Source organism: Xenopus tropicalis, chromosome 8 (assembly GCF_000004195.4).
Source record: "Xenopus tropicalis strain Nigerian chromosome 8, UCB_Xtro_10.0, whole genome shotgun sequence".
In the NCBI taxonomy this organism is placed as follows: Eukaryota; Metazoa; Chordata; class Amphibia; order Anura; family Pipidae; genus Xenopus; species Xenopus tropicalis.
Genome location: NC_030684.2, coordinates 37077738 through 37096092, shown reverse-complemented (window position 1 = coordinate 37096092; position 18355 = coordinate 37077738). Strand labels below are relative to the sequence as shown.

General features: G+C 41.8%; 2 protein-coding genes across 5 annotated transcripts in view; one reads left to right on the top strand and one right to left on the bottom strand.

Annotated features, from left to right (window-relative positions):
* Positions 1-6800: 6800 nt before the first annotated feature.
* LOC100486764 (phosphorylase b kinase regulatory subunit alpha, skeletal muscle isoform-like) overlaps positions 6801-18355 on the top strand; it is a 59029-nt gene continuing 47474 nt past the window's right edge. For all 4 annotated transcript variants that reach the window (XR_004219501.1, XR_004219497.1, XR_004219496.1 and 1 more), the window contains exon 1: positions 6801-7412. Coding sequence is in view for 1 of the 4 variants with exons in the window: in XM_031890665.1 (XP_031746525.1) it covers positions 7409-7412 (4 nt within the window). In the remaining 3 variants the exon portion in view is untranslated. The remainder of the gene's footprint in view (positions 7413-18355) is intronic.
* LOC116406533 (cyclin-O protein B-like) lies at positions 12230-14264 on the bottom strand. Its single transcript, XM_031890643.1, has one exon. It carries the CDS (start codon positions 14129-14131, stop codon positions 12797-12799), a length of 1335 nt encoding a protein of 444 aa, XP_031746503.1. The 5' UTR covers positions 14132-14264; the 3' UTR covers positions 12230-12796.

The window sequence follows — 18355 nt, the reverse complement described above, 5'->3', positions numbered from 1 at the left end:
ACTACCTTTCAAAATATGAATATACATGTTGATGGTTTTTTGCTATCAGGTTTGGTTTTTAAGTAATTTTTACTTGAAGTTCCTGAATCTGACTGTTTTGCCAACCTGACTGTCCCTTTTCAGCCTGACAGTTATAGCTTCTGATGCTAATGGCCTACTGCTGCACCAACATGGCAGCCCCCTCATAGAGGAACATGGGGGATCAGATCAGGTATTGTTAAAGCATCAGACTTTTATGGCAAAATTATAAAGTTCTTGCAGAAAACAATGTTAATTGCATCACAGACTCAAAGTCATTAGACAGTGTAGGACTCACGTACAATGAGGGGCCTTGATGTGGCACGTGAGCTTACATATTTTGGCCAAAGTGTGGTACTAACACCTCATTTTTTGTAAAAATTATTTTTAAAGGCAAACTAAGCGCTGGCAAACTTTCTTTCTCTTTGTAGAAAACAATGTTATGATATATGTAAAAAAAAGATTTCTGGTGTCAGTATCTCTTTAAGGTATAGTCATCTAAATTAGAGAAAGTTGATGCCCCAGGTCTCTGCTGTCTGAAATGGGGCATAGGGACCTGCAGTAATACAAGAAAGCCAATATGCTGTGTGCAAAATGCAAAAATATGGGCAGAGGAAATTAACTCCTGCCTCAAATTTTATTCTCCATCATCATCCTTTCTTCTGCCCAGAACCGGAGGTGGACAAAATGCAGCCGATAAATGTGCAACCAGCCTTCTGATTCCCATGAGGCTTTGACCCTCTGTTTCTGCTCGACTATAACTCTGCACCCAGCCAACATATTTGACAGCTCCTGCCTCTCCTCCCTGTTAAACTGCCTGCTTTACAGTGCTGTGCTAATGCTTTCCACAGAGCGACATCCACAGTACTGATATACAGCTCAGTGTAGGGGGATACACTGTGCCAATGCCACATAATGCAGAATTATACAGTTTACCACTGAATGCCCTGAGATTGCTACTTAATATTTGTACAGACCTAATGCTGGGGGATACATTGTGCTATTTAATGCTCCTGGATTCACTGTGCCCTGTAATACTGGGAAACAGGATGCCACCTAACGCTGGACTAAATATTGTCCTATTATTGGCAGAGGAGAACATGTAGAAATATATATACGATGTGGTCTCAAAAAAGGGTGTACTCTGTAGATTTGCAGCAGGGAGAGAATCTCACCAAGCCATTTAAGCTGTCAGTGCATGATTTGGCTAGGCAGTTTGGCCAAATTTGACCATAATGCACAACCATCTGGGCATGTATGACAAGTCGGTGAAGGGGATTTAAAAAGTTAATACACCTCCTGCTGTTCTGGACATCTGGGTGGCTGGCCCAAAGAATGGAATAATACAAGGTGATGCTGTACAGCCCTGTTTCCAAAAATGTTGGGACACTGTGTAAAATGGAAATAAAAAGATAACGGGATGATTTGCAATCACTTAAACCCTTTATTTTATTAAAAACAGTACAGTATAGTATATTAAAACAAGACAGTATATTAAATGTTGAAACTGAGAAACTTTATGTTGTATTTAATTTATGATGTCAGCGACACATTTCAAAAAAGTTGGGACAGAGTGGAAAAGTTGTGTATTGCTAAAGAAGACAAAATCCCAAAGAGGTTGGGTCTCTCAGAAATAAAGATGGGGAGGGGGTACTCAATCTGTGAAACACTGCACGGGCAAATATTGCAACAATTTAACAATACTGTTCCTCAACATAACATTTTTAAGAATTTGGGGAGTCCATCATCTATAGTAATTAATTTCATTAAAATGTTCAGTGAATCCAAATAATCTGTATGCATAAAACAAAGCCAAAGAAGCCGATACTGGATAGCAGTGATATTTGGGCCCTCAGTTGGCACTGCTTTAAAAACTTAATCACTGCATTGTGATTGTCTATTTGAGCCAGGGGTTGATTGGTAAGGCCTTCAGAGTGCTGCATCTAAATCAGTGTTAGACTGGGGCACTGTAGAATATCATCTATTTATTATAAAATTTTGTGTAAGTATTATGGTCAAAGTACCACTCACCAAGGTGATAGCAAAATATCTTTATTGTGTGGAGTTACAAATTATATGCCAAGTACAAACAGCCAGTCAAACATACCCTTGACAGCTCACAGGAGTAATCTGTACAATTAATGCATATAAAAAATAATGTTAAGTATATGTAGTATGTGTGTATGTTTCATATATGTGTGTGTGTGTCTGGATGTGTGCCCATCTCTCAGGAAGAGAGACCTGTCTGTCCCTCCAGGGCAGAGAGCGAGATGTGTGTGTCCCTCCTGGGAAGAGAGAGAGAGAGCAAGAGACTTGTGTTCAAGAGTATATGCCTGGTGTCAGTATGTCCCTACCCCCCAAGTATCTATAAAAGGCAAGAACATATGTTAAAAGGCGTGCTCAGTCCTTTCCCAAATTAACTTACAAGTATGTGTGAATGATAGGTATACATTTCATGTGCTGTGGAATTATAATTCTGTGTAAATATCTTACAGGCACCAAGGGCCCACTATAGAGCCAGGTTTCAAGGGCCCACCAGCCAACACCCTACAACAGTTTCAGTTTTTTTCTAAAAAAAAAACAAAAAAAAAAAACAATATGCACACTAGATCCCTGAGGTCTGTGGGAAATATTATATATATATATATATATAGAGATATAGTAGCAACCAGTGTGAGGCACATTCATGCCCACATAATTCCATGTGGGCAGCTGTGCTCTCCTGTGCAGGCTGTGTAAGAGCACAGAGCAATACAGTGGGACAGACAGACTGCAGGGGGTACCTCAGACAGACAGGGGGCAGGCAGAGTCTTTCTATCCCTGTGCTGTTTACGGTGCAGCTTTGGGAAGTAAACCTATACAAATTCCTCACAAAGGACCCCTTTCTGATGGTTCTATATAATTCTAATAATTAACAGCCTCCCTGGATTTTCCTGCAAACAGTAGGTTTGCCCACTGTTAATAAATGAGCCTTAATGAAATGTTCAGTGGCCGTATAAATGTAAAAGGCTGCAGGCCAAGTCATACAGGGCAGGAAGCTCTAAACATCAGGCATGTATTATAATATTAAAGGTGTCCCACATACTGCAAATTATAAAGAGGAGTTCTGGGCTGTGATTTTGGGGAAAGCACTTATTTTCTGTGCAAAGGGGAATCCTGTGTAAAATGATTGGCAAGTACAAGAGGAGCCATTCAAACCCCTGCCTGGAGGAACACTGAAGGGGACATGTTACCTTTTGTCACCCTCACCATGTAGGCAATAACGAATAAGATTTGGTGCCTGTTTTCAGTGTGAGCTACAGAGGGCTGGTAACTATAAAAATTACACTTTTACTTTTTACATTTGAGTGATGGGCACATCCTAACGATGCCAGCCAATCACAGCTCTAGATACGGTTAGCCAATTACAGTTCTGCTGCCTTCACACAGGGAAAAATATACTGCAGTCCCCTCTCAGGTCCACCTAACTGCTGATCGCTGTGCTGAGTGCCTCAGGCTCTGCTATGCAGCCAGGGAAAGCAGCCAGCAGAAGGGTGAGATGCTGGTTAGCTGGCCCAAGTGAGGGTTGGGGTAAATCTTTATTAAAGCAGTACAAAATGCAACTTTGGATCTTTAATAACCCACACTAATAGCCCACACTCCAGTTGGGGGAAATAATGATACTTTGGCCAGAAAATGCCGATAGCAAGTGCTATGCCACCTACAGTTTCCAGGGTCCCAGTTTGGGCAGCCGTGTTGGGACTATTAAGCACATGCATGTGAATATAACTGGCAGGCTCTTGGGCCATTCACTCTGAAGTTATGTGAGCAAGCCGCTGATTTCTGGTAAGCACGTTGCTCTGCAAATGGCAGAGAAAAATTTGGCTTAAAGGAGAAGGAAAGGCTAAGTCACTTGGGGGTGCCAAAATGTTAGGCACCCCCAAGTGACTTACATGACCTACCTTGTACCCCGGGCTGGTGCCCCCGTTAGGAGAAAACAGCACCAGCCCGGGGCACCTGTAGACACCGCTTCCTCCTTCCTTTGCGCGCTGCTGCCGAAATCCGTGGGCCGGCGCATGCGCAGTAGAGTGAAAAGCCGACTTTAATGTTTAAGTTCGGCTTTTCACTCTACTGCGCATGCGCGCGCAAGCGAGGAGGAAGCAGGTAGCGCCGGCAGCTGCCCCGGGCTGGTGCTGTTCTCTCCGTACGGGGGCACCAGCCCGGGGTACAAGGTAGGCGTTCTAAGTCACTTGGGGGTGCCTAACATTTTGGCACCCCCAAGTGACTTAACCTTTCCTTCTCCTTTAAGCTCTAAAGGAAGCCAAGTGGCGCCTTACCGGCTCTTACTAGCTATCCCTGAGTGTGCTATGGCACTTGCTTCCCTAGCACTCAAGCCCTCATTCCTGGGGGCCTTATCCCCAACTTCCACTGATGTGTATTGCTGGCTGTAACAAAATGTTCTGAACCACCCCATCAGGCTATTTACTGAAAGCACCCATCACACCAGTGGCGTAACTACTATGGATGCAGGCACAATTTTTATTATACTCTTCCATTTTATGTAGGGATTATGCAGGCATATCTGGGGTTAATATGGTGGCACACAGTCCAACACTAGGGGGCCCATTTACTTACTCACGAACTGGCCGAATGCGTCCGATTGCGTTTTTTTCGTAATGATCGGTATTTGGCGATTTTTTCAGAAAATTATCGCGACTTTTTCGTTGCCATCTGAATGTTGCGTAAAATCTTGCGATTTTTTCGTAGCGTGAAAACTTGCGCGAAAAGTTGCGCCTTTTTCGTAGCCATTCCGAAAGTTGCGCAAAATGTTGCGATTTTTTCGTAGCGTTCGGATTCATTCAAGCTTCAGTATGGTGACTTTTCTTGGGCCAGGTTGGAGCTGCAGGGTGCCATTGAGCCCTATGGGAGAGGTTCCTTGGGCCGGGTTGGAGCTGCAGGGTGCCATTGAGTCCTATGGGAGACTTTCCTTGGGCCAGGTTGGAGCTGCAGGGTGCCATTGAGCCCTATGGGAGACTTTCCTTGGGCCGGGTTGGAGCTGCAGAGTGCCATTGAGCCCTATGGGAGACTTTCCTTGGGCCGGGTTGGAGCTGCAGGGTGCCATTGAGTCCTATGGGAGGCTTCCAAAATCATGCTAAGTCTGAAAGTTTCGCCCGCCGCTTCCGAGCGCTCAATACGAAAAAGTCGCGACAAGATACGAGCGAATCGTAATGGCTACAAAAACTCGCGTTTTTTCGCGAAAATCGTATTGGTAACGAAAAAGTCGCGACAATTTCCGAAAAGTCGGAAAGGCGCCGAAAAAAATCGCAAAAATACGAAAAAGACGCAAAATGTTCGTTTTCCAATCGGAATTTTTCCAATTCGGATTCGAATTCGTGTCTTAGTAAATCAGCCCCTAGGTGAAACAGAGGGAATTACATGGGTTGATATGATGTGATATCAGAATACAAGTGCTCAGTGATGTAAATATAGAGGGAGCCGACCCCGCAGCCATGTGGGAAGGGGGGCAGGGGCTACTGCAAGTGCACATACCCAAATGGCTGTAATTTAAGGCAGAGCCTGTGAGGTATCAGCACGGCAAGGGCTCAATGATGTACTTTTATATGTGCCAGTAATAGAAGCCTTTATTGGAAGAGCTGCTTTGGCCTAAAGCTCTGTTCTGTGGAATGCACTTTCCCAAGTATATGTCACACTGTGATGCTTGTGCATTTGGGACAGGTACTAGAGCCATAAATAGGCAAAGGGCACTTGCCTAGAGCTCACCGGGACAGCAAAGTAAGGGAGTTTTAGTGCGGAATATAAGCTGCTCCATTCATACAGTTTATTGTGGCTGCAGCACATTTTCTCCCTCACTGTTTCCTGTTGGATCGGCACCTGTATGAAACCCAACCCTCCTGATCCTCTCCGACTGGATACACAGTAACAGCGCAGCTATCCACATAAAAGGAAGCAGGAGGTTGGACTAAGCAAGTGCACCCTATACAGCTATAAAGAGTGAGCTCTGGCGCCCCCCTGTGGCGCTGGGCTGAGCGATCCTCACATTGCGGGGAACTATAGGGTCGGAACCTTTGAGCGTCTGAATAGTTTTCGGAGGGCTTCTGTGGCACAGAGAAACTTCCGGTCCTGGGAATACAGAGGAGTCGCTGCTTCCGGTTTATATTCACAGCGCCGAATTTTGCGTTATATTATTGGGCAGAGGGCATTATTGCACAAACAATATATGTCTCTGAGGGGGTAGGGACATGTAAGGAAAAGCCGTAACGATAAGAAGGAGAGAAGAATCCCAGAGCCAGGGCTGGTTTTAAGTTGTCTCTGGCCCCCTGGCATTGCAGGGACTTCTGGTTTAGGGCATTAAGTGTTAATTTCTGTACATATGTCAGGGGGTCAGTCCTGAAGCCCCCCCAGCTGTTGTAATGTGAAAGTGTGTTAAGGTGGGTGGGAGTTGTTGCACTACAATATTATGAGGCTTGGTTGGACTGGTTTATATTATTATACCCTCCAGATGGGAATCCTGGCCTTCCTGCATTCCCAGGGACCCTCTTATTTCCACCCTTGGCCCAGCAATTGAGCCTGGGGAGTAATGGATACTTATAGGGATACAGAACTAAGGTTACTAAGGGCGACTAATCTCCCTGAAATGCCAATGTAAATCGCCGGTGGGATGGCATACGCAGCGCAGAAATCGCCTAAGTTTCCTTTCAAGGCAACTTTGCTGATTTTGGGAAATCGCCGCGCTGCATATGCCATCCCACCGGCGATTTACATTCTAGCCGGTGGGTTTGCATTCCGGGGAGATTAGGCGCCCGCAACAAGGGAGATTTATCGCGGGCGACTAATCTCCCCGTCTGTCACGGCCCTAAGGAAGTTTAGCTGATGCAAAGCAAACAAACATGTCCGTAAGAAATCTGACCTCTAATGTGTCAGATAATAAATGGTAATGTATGAAGGCACTAATTGTAAAGGATGACAGACTTTTGCAAATACCCGCTTCCCTTTTCTCTGCCATTTTTTCATGCCCATATTTCCCAACCCTTACTTGAAACAGCAATAATGTACTATGAAATAATGGAAATTGGGGTAAATATGTTATGGCCATATCCTGTTGAGGTACAGCTAACATGGTTTTCTCTTTCATCTCTATCATTCACAGAAGGTGCTTGGTGCGGATGACACCATGTTGAATGTTGATCCAACGACTGGTATTTGCCATTTGCTCTATGACAGTGCCCCCAGTGGACGTTTTGGGACAATGACTTATCTCTCTAAATCAGTAGCCATCACCCTGCAGGAGTCCTTACCCCACAGCGGATGTTCCATGCAGTGACATATACAGTCTGTTTACACTAAAGCTGCTGGTATCCTGAGAGCCACTGTGAAGGAGTAACCAAAAGTAATGGGTAAGATGTGCAATTATCAGCACTAGTCTTCAAGTGCAGGCACTAGCAGTGCTTTCTAACATGATTTTTACATAAGGATTTTGGACCTGCTATATGATCCTGATACTTCTGCATATCCTAGTGAAAGAATATATTTAAAGAATCAGACACGCAAAACAAATCAAATTGTTCAAGGAAAGTATACTTCAAAGTAAAAATCTAACATAAAAGGAATATACGTATACCCTATACAACTGAAAAAGTTATACAACACAATCAGTTTAAATATGAAAATGTAAAAGGAGATCAATTTTTCTTTGACATAGCAAAAAGAAAAATGTCTTATAACCTGCATAGCTGGCAGAGGGACTTGGTACTGTTAATCCCAGTGTAGTTACCAAATTGCAGTAAAAATGAAATTGTTCTATAGCAATTGAACTCTTAAAGCAACTGTACATATCTTGATGGAAGGAAGACCAGATCAGTTATACCATTGTACACTTGAAGTTAGCACTTAAAATTCTGTTCCTGTTTGACATTTATGGATGCACCAGATCCAGGATTTATTTAGGCATTTAAACAAATCCTAACTATGTTCACAGTAGCTAATTTTTTAGTTTCTGAAAATCTGAATAAAATGCTGAAAGGAGAAAGGTGGGAGGTGCCAAGTTGCCACCCTGTCTTTGATTCTATTTGGTAACCTCAGACCACAGGCTGCCACTCTTTTTTTTTTCCATAAAAGCACTGCACTTTTGCAAAGGATTCAGTATCTAGCTGAATGCAAAAATTATGGATTCAGTGTATCCCTTTTACAAAATTACTAAAGGTGGGCAAATTTGCTCTGGTATAGTAACCCATAACAGCCAGTTACAATTTTGATGTGTATGTACAAGATGTGCATGTACCTCCAGTGTAGAGATTTCTGTTTGTCTGGGATCAGTTATACCATCTATTGCAGTAAATGCATTGAGATCTATTCTTGTAAAGACTGCTGTACAATTGCTGCTCCCAGCACCCGTCCAGTACTTCTAGCATTGTATCTGTTACTCGCCTCCTTCAACCAACAAGTATACAGCTACAGTGGGTTAAAGGGGTGGTACAACTTTAAGTTAACTTTTAGTATGTTATAGATTGGCCATTTCTCAACTTTTCCTCATTTTTTATTTTTTTATAGTTTTTTAATTATTTTCCTTCCTCTTCTTCCTCTTTGATTCTTTCATCTGGGGGTTATTGACCCCAATCGGCCAAAAAACTATTACTTTCTGAGGCTACAATTTTATTGTTGTTCTTTTTTATTACTTTCTGTTCAGGCCTCTCCTGTTCATATTCCAGTTTCTCATTCAGTCTACTGCCTGGTTGCTAGGGTAATTTAGATCCTAGCAACCAGATAGTTGCTAAAATTTCAAACTAGAGATATGCTGAACAAATAGCTAAATATTTACAAAACTATAGATAATTAAAAATGAAGACCAATTGCAAATTGTTTTGGAATAGCCCGTTACAACATACTAAAACCCTCTACCCATACTAACCCTCTAGAACATACTAAAAGTTCATTTAAAGGTGAACAACCCCTTTAGATGAGTAAAAGCCATATGTTTAATGTTTTTCTGGTATGGCCAAGTCACCAGACAAGTGGATCTTTATCCAGTTTAATCACACACACACTGTGGGTGAATTGGGCAGATCTAAATGTTTGTCCCTTAAGCCAGCAATCAAATAACATGCAGCCATCATTGTAGGCCTTGGCCAATAGGATTCTAATGCAAGATAGCTTCATATTGTTCAAATGTGTCCATTATCTTCCATGTATGTGTACAAACATACCATTTTAGGGAAATAATGGAAAACCTGCCGCCCTACAGATGTGGTTGATGGAGGCTGAAAATTATGGTTCAGCAAGTTCTAGCGGGCTGCACATAGGATTTGCCCATTTTAGGGCTTTCTCTGAATTCTTTTTGATGCTGGTTTCATTTTAATTATTTCTCCCCATTTTCATTTGGAAGATTTTTTTGTTGTGTCTCTTTTTATTTTACCACTCCATCCATTTTATTTATGAACTTGTGTTTTGCAAGAACATATAATTGTTACTTCATATTGTGCTTTAGTGAATTCTATACTGTTTTTTGAGCTTGTGATAATTTATCCAAATAGACATAAAAGTTTTATGTTTAGGAATATATATATATATTTTTTTTATTGGCATTATGCCTCTGCAGAATGAGACATGCACGGGCCTCTGGAAAGGATACATAATGCTTCATATTTAATATAAACATAAGCTGCAATCTGCTTAATATTTGTGCGTTGTGCCCAGATTGTCATGGAAGCATCTCCTATTACGCTGGGAATTCTGGGTAAAGAAACGGCAAAATTTGCAAATTGCACTGTTAGGAGATGAGCCATGTTGATAGTTCTCTTGCAATATTGTCAGCAATTTGTATGTATATTTTCCCTGAATAATACTGTTTTTATTGAAACACAAAAGTTCTTTAAATGTTAGAAAATGCCAAGGGAGGCAATTTCCAACAATTAAGCCAGACCACCATGAGTAATAGGCTTTACTTGCAGTGATCTTAATGTTATACTTTAGTAAGTCATTTTTGGGAGATTTGTTGCGCACGATAGTGCAGATTTAACCATCGGCGATAAGTCTTACTGTGTGCCATCACTCTTAGGGCTGTGACAAATCTCCTTTGTCACGGCGACTAATCTCCCCGAAATGCCATCCCACTAGTGAAAAATGTAAATCTCTGGTGGGATGGCATACGCTGCGCCGCGATATCCCAAAATCGCAGAAGTTACCTTAAGAGGAAACTTCCGAAATTTCAGGAATTTGCGGAGCCGTGTATGCCATCCCTCCGGCGATTTACATTTTCGCCAGTGGGACGGTGTTTCGGGGAGATTAGTCGCCCGAGACAAGGGAGATTTGTCACGGGCGACTAATCTCCCCTGTGTGCCACAGCCCCTAGGGTGAAGATACACAGAGCTACTTAGTGGCAGCTACTTGTCATGGCTACTAAGATAGGCAATGCTGTTCATTCACTGATAGTTGTCTCTACGTGTGTTTTAGCAGAGGGAATTCTCAGTATTGTCTATGGCAGGTATTTTCTGGTGTTTAGTAGCCATGAAAAAAAAGCTGATACTAGTAGCTCTGTGTATCTTGACCCTTACAGCCATGGTACAACCTACTGCTTAGGCAGATTTCCAGCCACAAGTGAAAAGGGCAGTTCAGCATTCACATACCAACATTGTTGGCTCCCTGCATTTACATTCAACAAGAAAAAGCTACCTATGCTGCTGTGAGTATATCACAAAAGAATATTATTTTTGAAGAGGCCTATATATTGGCACATATGCAGCAAAATCAAAGCAAACACCTTAAAGAAAAGGTGAATATTGTCAGAGATGCTTTTTTTTTATTACATAGTTTTCCTTTCCCTAAACAGCTGCCATCCTCAATAATATTATTGCTAGTATTATTTTAATTTGGAGACCTAAAACTATATTTTATTTTGAAATGAATAATAACTAAAGATCTATATTTTCTTGCTATTATGTTTTTTTGTGATGATTGCAAGATGTTTACATTTCTGTTTAATAAAACTGCCCAACACTGTAGTTCTGTGGGTTTTTTTGTTCATTTGTGTAGCCAACACTGTTCTGCTACTAAAAGGCAATCCTGCCTGATTTCCAATTTGTTTTGGCGCTACAGGAGTCCTGTGCCTCCGCTATATGGGAGAGCAGGTACACTGTAACATGGCTGTGCCCAGGGTCAGGACAGGCTGGGCTGTAATACCCCTCCCTGGGGATGTCTCTAAACCACAGTCACTCACAGAGAAAAGGTTAATAGGTTAATTTTCAGAACACTGTAACTTTAAATAAGGTGCATAATATTGCAGACGTGTTTGGTCGCTGAGTTGCTGGGGGATCCTCACTTATGTGGCAGTTTCTTTAGAGCCCTGAGAAAGACTTCCTTTGGCTTTCCATGTCCTGAAAAGAGCAAGCTTTGTTGACAAGGACTCCCTTTGCTTCTGCACCCTAAACAGAGCATGTTTTTCTGCCACTGGGGTTTCCCCACTAACTTCCCACACACAATAATCTCCCCCTACTCTCTGCTTCTCCCCAGCACTGTCTCTGCAGGCCTTCCTTCCTGCCAGCTCACTGGGGAGGGGATTCCTCCCTGCACAGACGCACCCAGAGGGAAATACGGGCCTACCGAGCCTCCCTGCATTTGTATGGGCATATTTTGTTTAAAAAGGCAAAACATCCATTTCTATTACATTGTGCCTATGCAAGTCCCAAAATGTGTTGAGGCTGCCATGTACATTACCTCTTACTGCAGACAAATCTCTCTCAGAACTGACCATAGAGTTTTATTGTGAACCCTCAGGCAGAAGTCATGTTCAGCGCATAGATGGGCGCAAAGCATAGATTGGTTAAGCTGGGACCCTAAAAAGCATTTGTACCAGCTCTTGTTTAAACTAGAAGGGCAATTTCAGTTTTTTCTATGGCGCATTGGCCCAGAATTTCTCCATGTGCAATTGCACAAAGGTCTATTTCACTGGTGGGTGTCAAAATGCTGGGTACCCAACCCCCCCCCCCCGCCCCCGCTAATATTTTCTTTAGGCAGATTGTAAAGGGAAACAATGATGTTAATTAGGCATTTAGATTTATTTTATTATTATAATCTAATAAAAGGGTAAGTCTGCCTCATAGAAGGAATGGTACTGCTCTGTTACTACATAAGACCATTTATTACCCAGCTAATATACCTAATACTAATATACCTACTAATTTGGTTCCCAGAACCCATAAATAATGATGCAGACAACAACTTTATGTTTAATATGTGAAGATCACAGCTTTATTAAAAATATCATTTATGAAATGTGATGCTCACTGTAGGGTTATCAGATCACTGGAAATCAGAGGGCACATATAGAAAGAACTGCACGCTGCAATATAAATGCACCTTCTATATGTGTCCTCCCATCACCAGAGGGTCTGGTAACCCCACCACATAGGGCTGTTTGATCCCAAGGAAGGCAAAAAACCTAGAGAGAAGCTTGAGCCAATCTGCTTCACTAGAGGCAAAAATTCCTTCCTGACTCCTAAATGGCAATCGGAATTATTCCCAGGATCAATACGCCTTATGGAGCTTTGAAAGAGTTAATAAATGTACAGTAATGGATAAATACATGTTTGCCTCTGTTTGTCTGTAGGGAAATGTGTTCATAGGTAATTAAGAGTGTATGGAAAGTGACAGCTCTGCTTGATGATGGTACTGGGTGCCCTGGCAATGTCACCCCCCCATGGTCCAGAAATAGTGATCCCCAATACTGTCACTTGTATTAAATGGTAAGTAGTATGGACATGTAGGCCTCAGTGTGTGTGTGTGTCTATCAGTAAGGAAATATGTATCCGTATGGGTGAAGGTATGGCAGTGTATGCATGTATGGGTGCCAGTAGGAATCTGGGGGCATGTATGGGTGCCAGTATGGAGGTGTTGGCATGTAGGGTTGCATGTATACTTGCCCGTATGGATCAGTGGGCCAGTATGTGTTGTGTAGCACATAACCGGCCCCTTCCATGTCCTGAGAATGGCTGGATCTTTCTGCCATCTCTACGTGCTGGGAACCTGCTGTGTCCCTGGATGTTGATGCCACCTCTGGTGTTCTCTCTCTGCCTTCAGGTAGATGTTGGTTGGTAGGTGTTGCTGCAGGCCTCGTGGTGGGAGGATTAAAAGATGGAAATATTTCTGGATAAACTCCTGGCAGCAGCGGATGTAAAAAATAGTGGCCTATAGAGACTAGATGGCAGATCTTTTCCATGCACTCCTCAATTTGGTGTTCTGGGAAGTCAGTGGCCACTTTGACAGGGTTGTTGTAATAAAACAATTTGTCTGCCACATTGAGGCAGCACAGTGCCATGAGAGATGGTTGGTGCATGTAGAAGTCTTGATGTTGGTTCAGGCACAGTGCAGCGATGCCTCGGGCAGCTGTTAGGCTTTTGGCTGCTCTTGTGAGCTGGGCAGGGGAACACTCCTCCTTGGTCAGTCTCAACAGGGAGAAGTGCTCCAAAAAGAAATCGATGGTTGGTACCCCCAGGCGAAACAGCAACTTCCTTAGGATGGTTCTCTCCAGGTGACGCATTTCAGCTGGTGTCATTCTGTAGTCAAACAGAGGTAGGAAGAGCTTGGGGGGGAGGGGGTACCGTAATTCAGCCACTTTGTAAGCCATGTAGAGGCAAGTGGCTCCCACTCTTGTTAGGGTGTCGGGGTCAGTAGGAGTGCAGGACACATACCGCTCCAGGAAGTTGATACCCAGGCACAGGGTCTGAAAGTCCAATCTCAGGTACCTGTGCACATTAATCATTAGGGTGGTGATGTGGTTCCAGGATGCAGCATTTATTTCCTTTTGATTTTCTAGGAAAATTTCCATCTGATAATCTCCCTCCAGGCCTTTTTTATAGAGGTAACACTCCTCTCCGTACTCCCTGAAGGTCTGCAGGGCATCAGCCAGGTTGGTCAGGGTGTTCCATGGCTCCCCCTCTGGCACCGGTTCCTCAGCTGTAGGGGTGCTGGTCCCACGCAGATCACCCTGGGGCTTGGCCCTTTTGAATTCAGGGCTGCACCCAGGGGAAATGATCTCCTCTTCTTGCTCTTCTTCTTCTTCTCTTCTTCTTTTTCGCTTTCCAACGCTCTCCATCATTTCACTTTTCCAACGAGTCTCCATCATTTAGCTCCTCTCTCACCAACTGTCACAAAAGACTGTTGGGACCAAGTATCCGTTATCCACAAGTCACCTCTGCTCTTCACTGATTGGCTGGACATGTAAACAACTGATAGGCTGAATCTGAAGTACAAATGCTTGAGTTGCTTTGTCAGTTAACTTCTCCTTTATTTCTAGTGCTTTGCCTTGTACTTCAGCCTCTTCTCTTATATGTGAATAAACCTCTGTAGCTTTGAGAAAATCTGATATCTAAGCTTATCTAATGCAAAACTGATCCACATATAGATTTTAAATATACACATAGTTTACCATAAAGTGACAGCAGATATATCTCAGGGTACAAATGCTTGCTCTCAGAATCACAGCTTTTCATTCTCATAATTCAAGAAATCTGTGCTAATTTCTTTTTTTTAGTTTGCTAGATTCAGGCGCAAGTGCAGCTCCTCATATGGAGCCACTGCCAGACATAACGCCCCGCCATTATCTGCCTATACAGCTGTACAGACACAAATGCCAGGCCAGCGTGTGTGTATGTACATTTTAGAAGAACTGGGTAAAGTTACCAGTCCATTTGTTCTTTTAAATGCAAGTTGTTGGTCTGCCCTGATTGCAAGTGGTTGATAGTGATGAGCAAAATTTTTCGAGCATCATTTTTTTTATGCGTTTCACAAATTTTTTCCACGATTTGCAAATATTTTGGCAAAGTGAAACTTGACATATTCACATCACCAGTGGCTGGCATTTAAATGAAATGCAATAAATACAACCCTTTTGCTAAGCTAGTAGTACAAAGGCAGCCTGTTATGCCCAACAGATGCCAGTTTTGCTTCTGATCTATATAAATATATATATATGAGTGCCCAATGTGCCAGTATTTATTTGCATATGAATTAACTGTTTTTCAATAATGGGAATAATTATTTAAATTGTACAGTAAGCAATAAATGAACTGTGTTAGGTAACTTAAATGGATTCTGTCCTGATTTTCATGGTATAGTTTGTATTCCTATATTACTCTGTAATGGCAATATATTAGGCACCCTCCAGTGCAAAAACTGTACCAGCCTAAAATAAATCATCCCTAGAGCTATAGGACAAGAAGGTGGTGCTCTGTTCTGTTAGAGATATCAGTGTAAAGAAGAGCAAAGGTGACAACAATAGATTTATAGCAGGGATTTATATTCAGTGTCAGCTCAGAATATGACATAATGCAGCTTTGATAATTATACATTGATAATAATTATACATTGATATGATAAATATAGAGATTAGACTGCATTCCACATATATATGTTATGTGTTACCTCCATAGGCCAGTATGGTGAGGCAGCCCCAACGATCAGAACAGCAGGAGGTGAAGCTTCAGTTCCTTTTCACACCATCATCTGCCAATGACCCACACACTGACCAATATGGTGCATCAATAGATACAATTTTCAAAGCCAACTGATCCCTGAACCAACCAATATTCTAAGTACATGGATAGTGATTGTGATTTGTGGGCCCCCATGCTATGCTTATCACTCACACACCATGTATAATGTCCTTATTGTAATTTGCCATTAGGATCAAGCGTGTTATAATTATGCTGGTGACGGTGCCATGCAGTGGTTGCTCTGATATTTGCAGGCTGTGTATGCACACACAAAATAGTGTGCTCAGTATTTATCAAGTGTAAAAAAAAAATTATAATAAAAGCTCAAATCCAAAACGTTGCCATTTTAAAGCTGGAGGGGTCATGTAGCAGTCAGTGGGACTTGTCCTTATCAAATTGTAAAATCTTTATTCAGTTCATGGAATTAGAGGTTTTCATGTTCAAGTTCATGAAAATTCTTACAAAAACAGGGATTTCTAGGTTCTGTATTTTTATTCGTTCATGCTATTTTGGATTTTTTAATAAATGAGTCAACATTTGTTCTTTTTTAATTTGTTTAGATTTAACTTTGGCTGTTCAGAAGTTCACAAATGGGTTAGATGTCTATATTTCATTCAACAATATGGTTTAAAACTCCAGCTGTTTGTGTAAAGCACAAGTCACAGTAGTGGTTGCTGTAATCAAAAGGTGGGTATATGCAGGCCAACCAGGCACAGTATCTGGGGGACGGATCATACTCTTTATTCAGATTGAAACAGCAGGAATTGGAACAGCAGTAAGTGTTGAGTTGCCTTATTCAGACAAATATTCTTTAGTACAGCTAGAGTTATTATATACTGTATTATAGAGTTATATATACTGTTTATATTGTATTCAGTGTTAAGCCCATCTTCTGTATATTAGCTCTTGATTTCAGTTGCCATACAATGTAGGATTATATTTGTTAAGGAGGCCAAACACGTGCAGATTTTAACTGCAATTCAAGTCTTTTAGACCAATTTGGCAGCTTATCTGTCCGTGTGTGGGCACCCCAGACAGGCCTAGCAGACCGAGATCTGGCCTAAAACTGGCCAGATCTCAATCGGGCAGGTTTGATTTTCTGTCAGATTGGGGGCCGCATCAAATCGTTGATGCGGTCCTCATTCCAACGGCGCCTATGCCCGCCAGTTTAATTTCATTGTTTGGTCCTAGATGGGCATATCGGGATTATTTGGCCACTATAGGGCATATCCGGAAACAATGCACTCATTTGGCGACCTCACCAAAGCAGATCGCACCGTGTATGTCTTTAAGTATTTATAAAAATGTCTGCAGCAACGCATATGTTTGCTGTTAATCATGGGACTGTGTGAAAAATATTAAGAGACCGGTGGCACTTAAATTGAAAATGATGATCCCTTTACTACCCTACACAGTACACAGCAATTCAGCCTCAAGTCCCTGAATCATTGAACATACTTAACCTTGAGTTTGATTGGCCTGGCCCCGTTACTTCCAACTGCAACAGACAACCAGAAGTGACAGTGAAGCAAACACTCTGGCCTGTCCTGTTTGAATCAATATCTGAAACGTGCCTTTCTGTTTTTAGTAAAGTAATAAAAAATCAAGTCCATTCAGCACGTTAGTTATATTTCATAGGGCTGCCATGCCATTTTCCATGGCTAGTGTCCCTATCACACTAATGACTGAGCCCCACCTTCGTCCTTAACTTGCCTTTCAGACTCCAATGCCACAGCATTTCACCTCTGTTTGTTCTTGGATGTATCTGATGGTCAGCAAGGAGGCAGCATACTGCATGTGCTCTATTTCCTGTGCTTGGAGTCTCATCAGCCCTATGCCATAAGCATCATTATAGGGCTTTAGTTTGAGTTTGTGGGTCTAGTTACACAGAGAGAAAATTATAAACTCTGGATAGGCAGCTTGATAGTGACTTGACTTGATTTGAGCCAATAAGGGCATGTGTAGATTTGGTTGATAAACCCCAATAAATAAATGTGAAGTTATCAGGATGTATTCTAACTATTCTTTTAATAATAATAAGCATGTATTTTTAAAACTGATAATAGCATGTTTTTAATAGGAATAAATATGTTTTCCTATTTTTTAAACTAAATACTATAGAAGGGATTATAATTATACCCCCATCTTAAATTTAGATTTGGCAAATTGACTGTAGGAAGGCAGTTTTATTAACAATGCTAAAGATTAAATATCATAGCTATATCAAAGCTAGAGAGTAATAGCCTTCAATAAAGGCATAATGCATTTCCATTTGATAAATGGTAAGATCACAATATAAGGATCAGCTTCCTTTTCACCCTCCTCTAGGCCTTCAAAATGCAAAGTCAAAGCCCTGTAGAGAAGCAGATTTACTGGTGACCTGTTATAAAGCAGATCTTATTCGTTTGCTATGCACAACTTAACCTGGGCAAATCTAGCGCATTTTACTTATTAGTGCATTCACATGGTGAATAATGTAAAAATCAGTGCAAAATACAAAAAAGGAAGTCACTCACGATTCAGTAGGTGCAAAATACTGCCTCCATGCAGGTTTATTGGAGTAATCAGTAAAAAAGGAATACGGAAGTTTCGGGAACCTCTCATTCCCTTTTTCAATGTAGCATTGCCTTAATGTAAAAATCAGATATTATTTACACCAGTCCCTGCCTCATGTTGTTAGCCTGTTAGCTCATACATTTAGAGCTCCGATTGTCCAATTATTGTATAGAGTGCTACCCCTTATCCAGAAACCAATTATCCAGAAAGCTCCAAATTACAGGAAGCCCATCTCCCATAGAATCAATAAACAATAAAACAGTTCACTGTACTTGTCACTAACAAGTTTATTACATCCA

Excerpts from the sequence above, each read along its gene's own strand:
- LOC116406533 (XM_031890643.1), bottom strand. The coding sequence starts at position 14,131 with ATGATGGAGACTCGTTGGAAAAGTGAAATGATGGAGAGCGTTGGAAAG.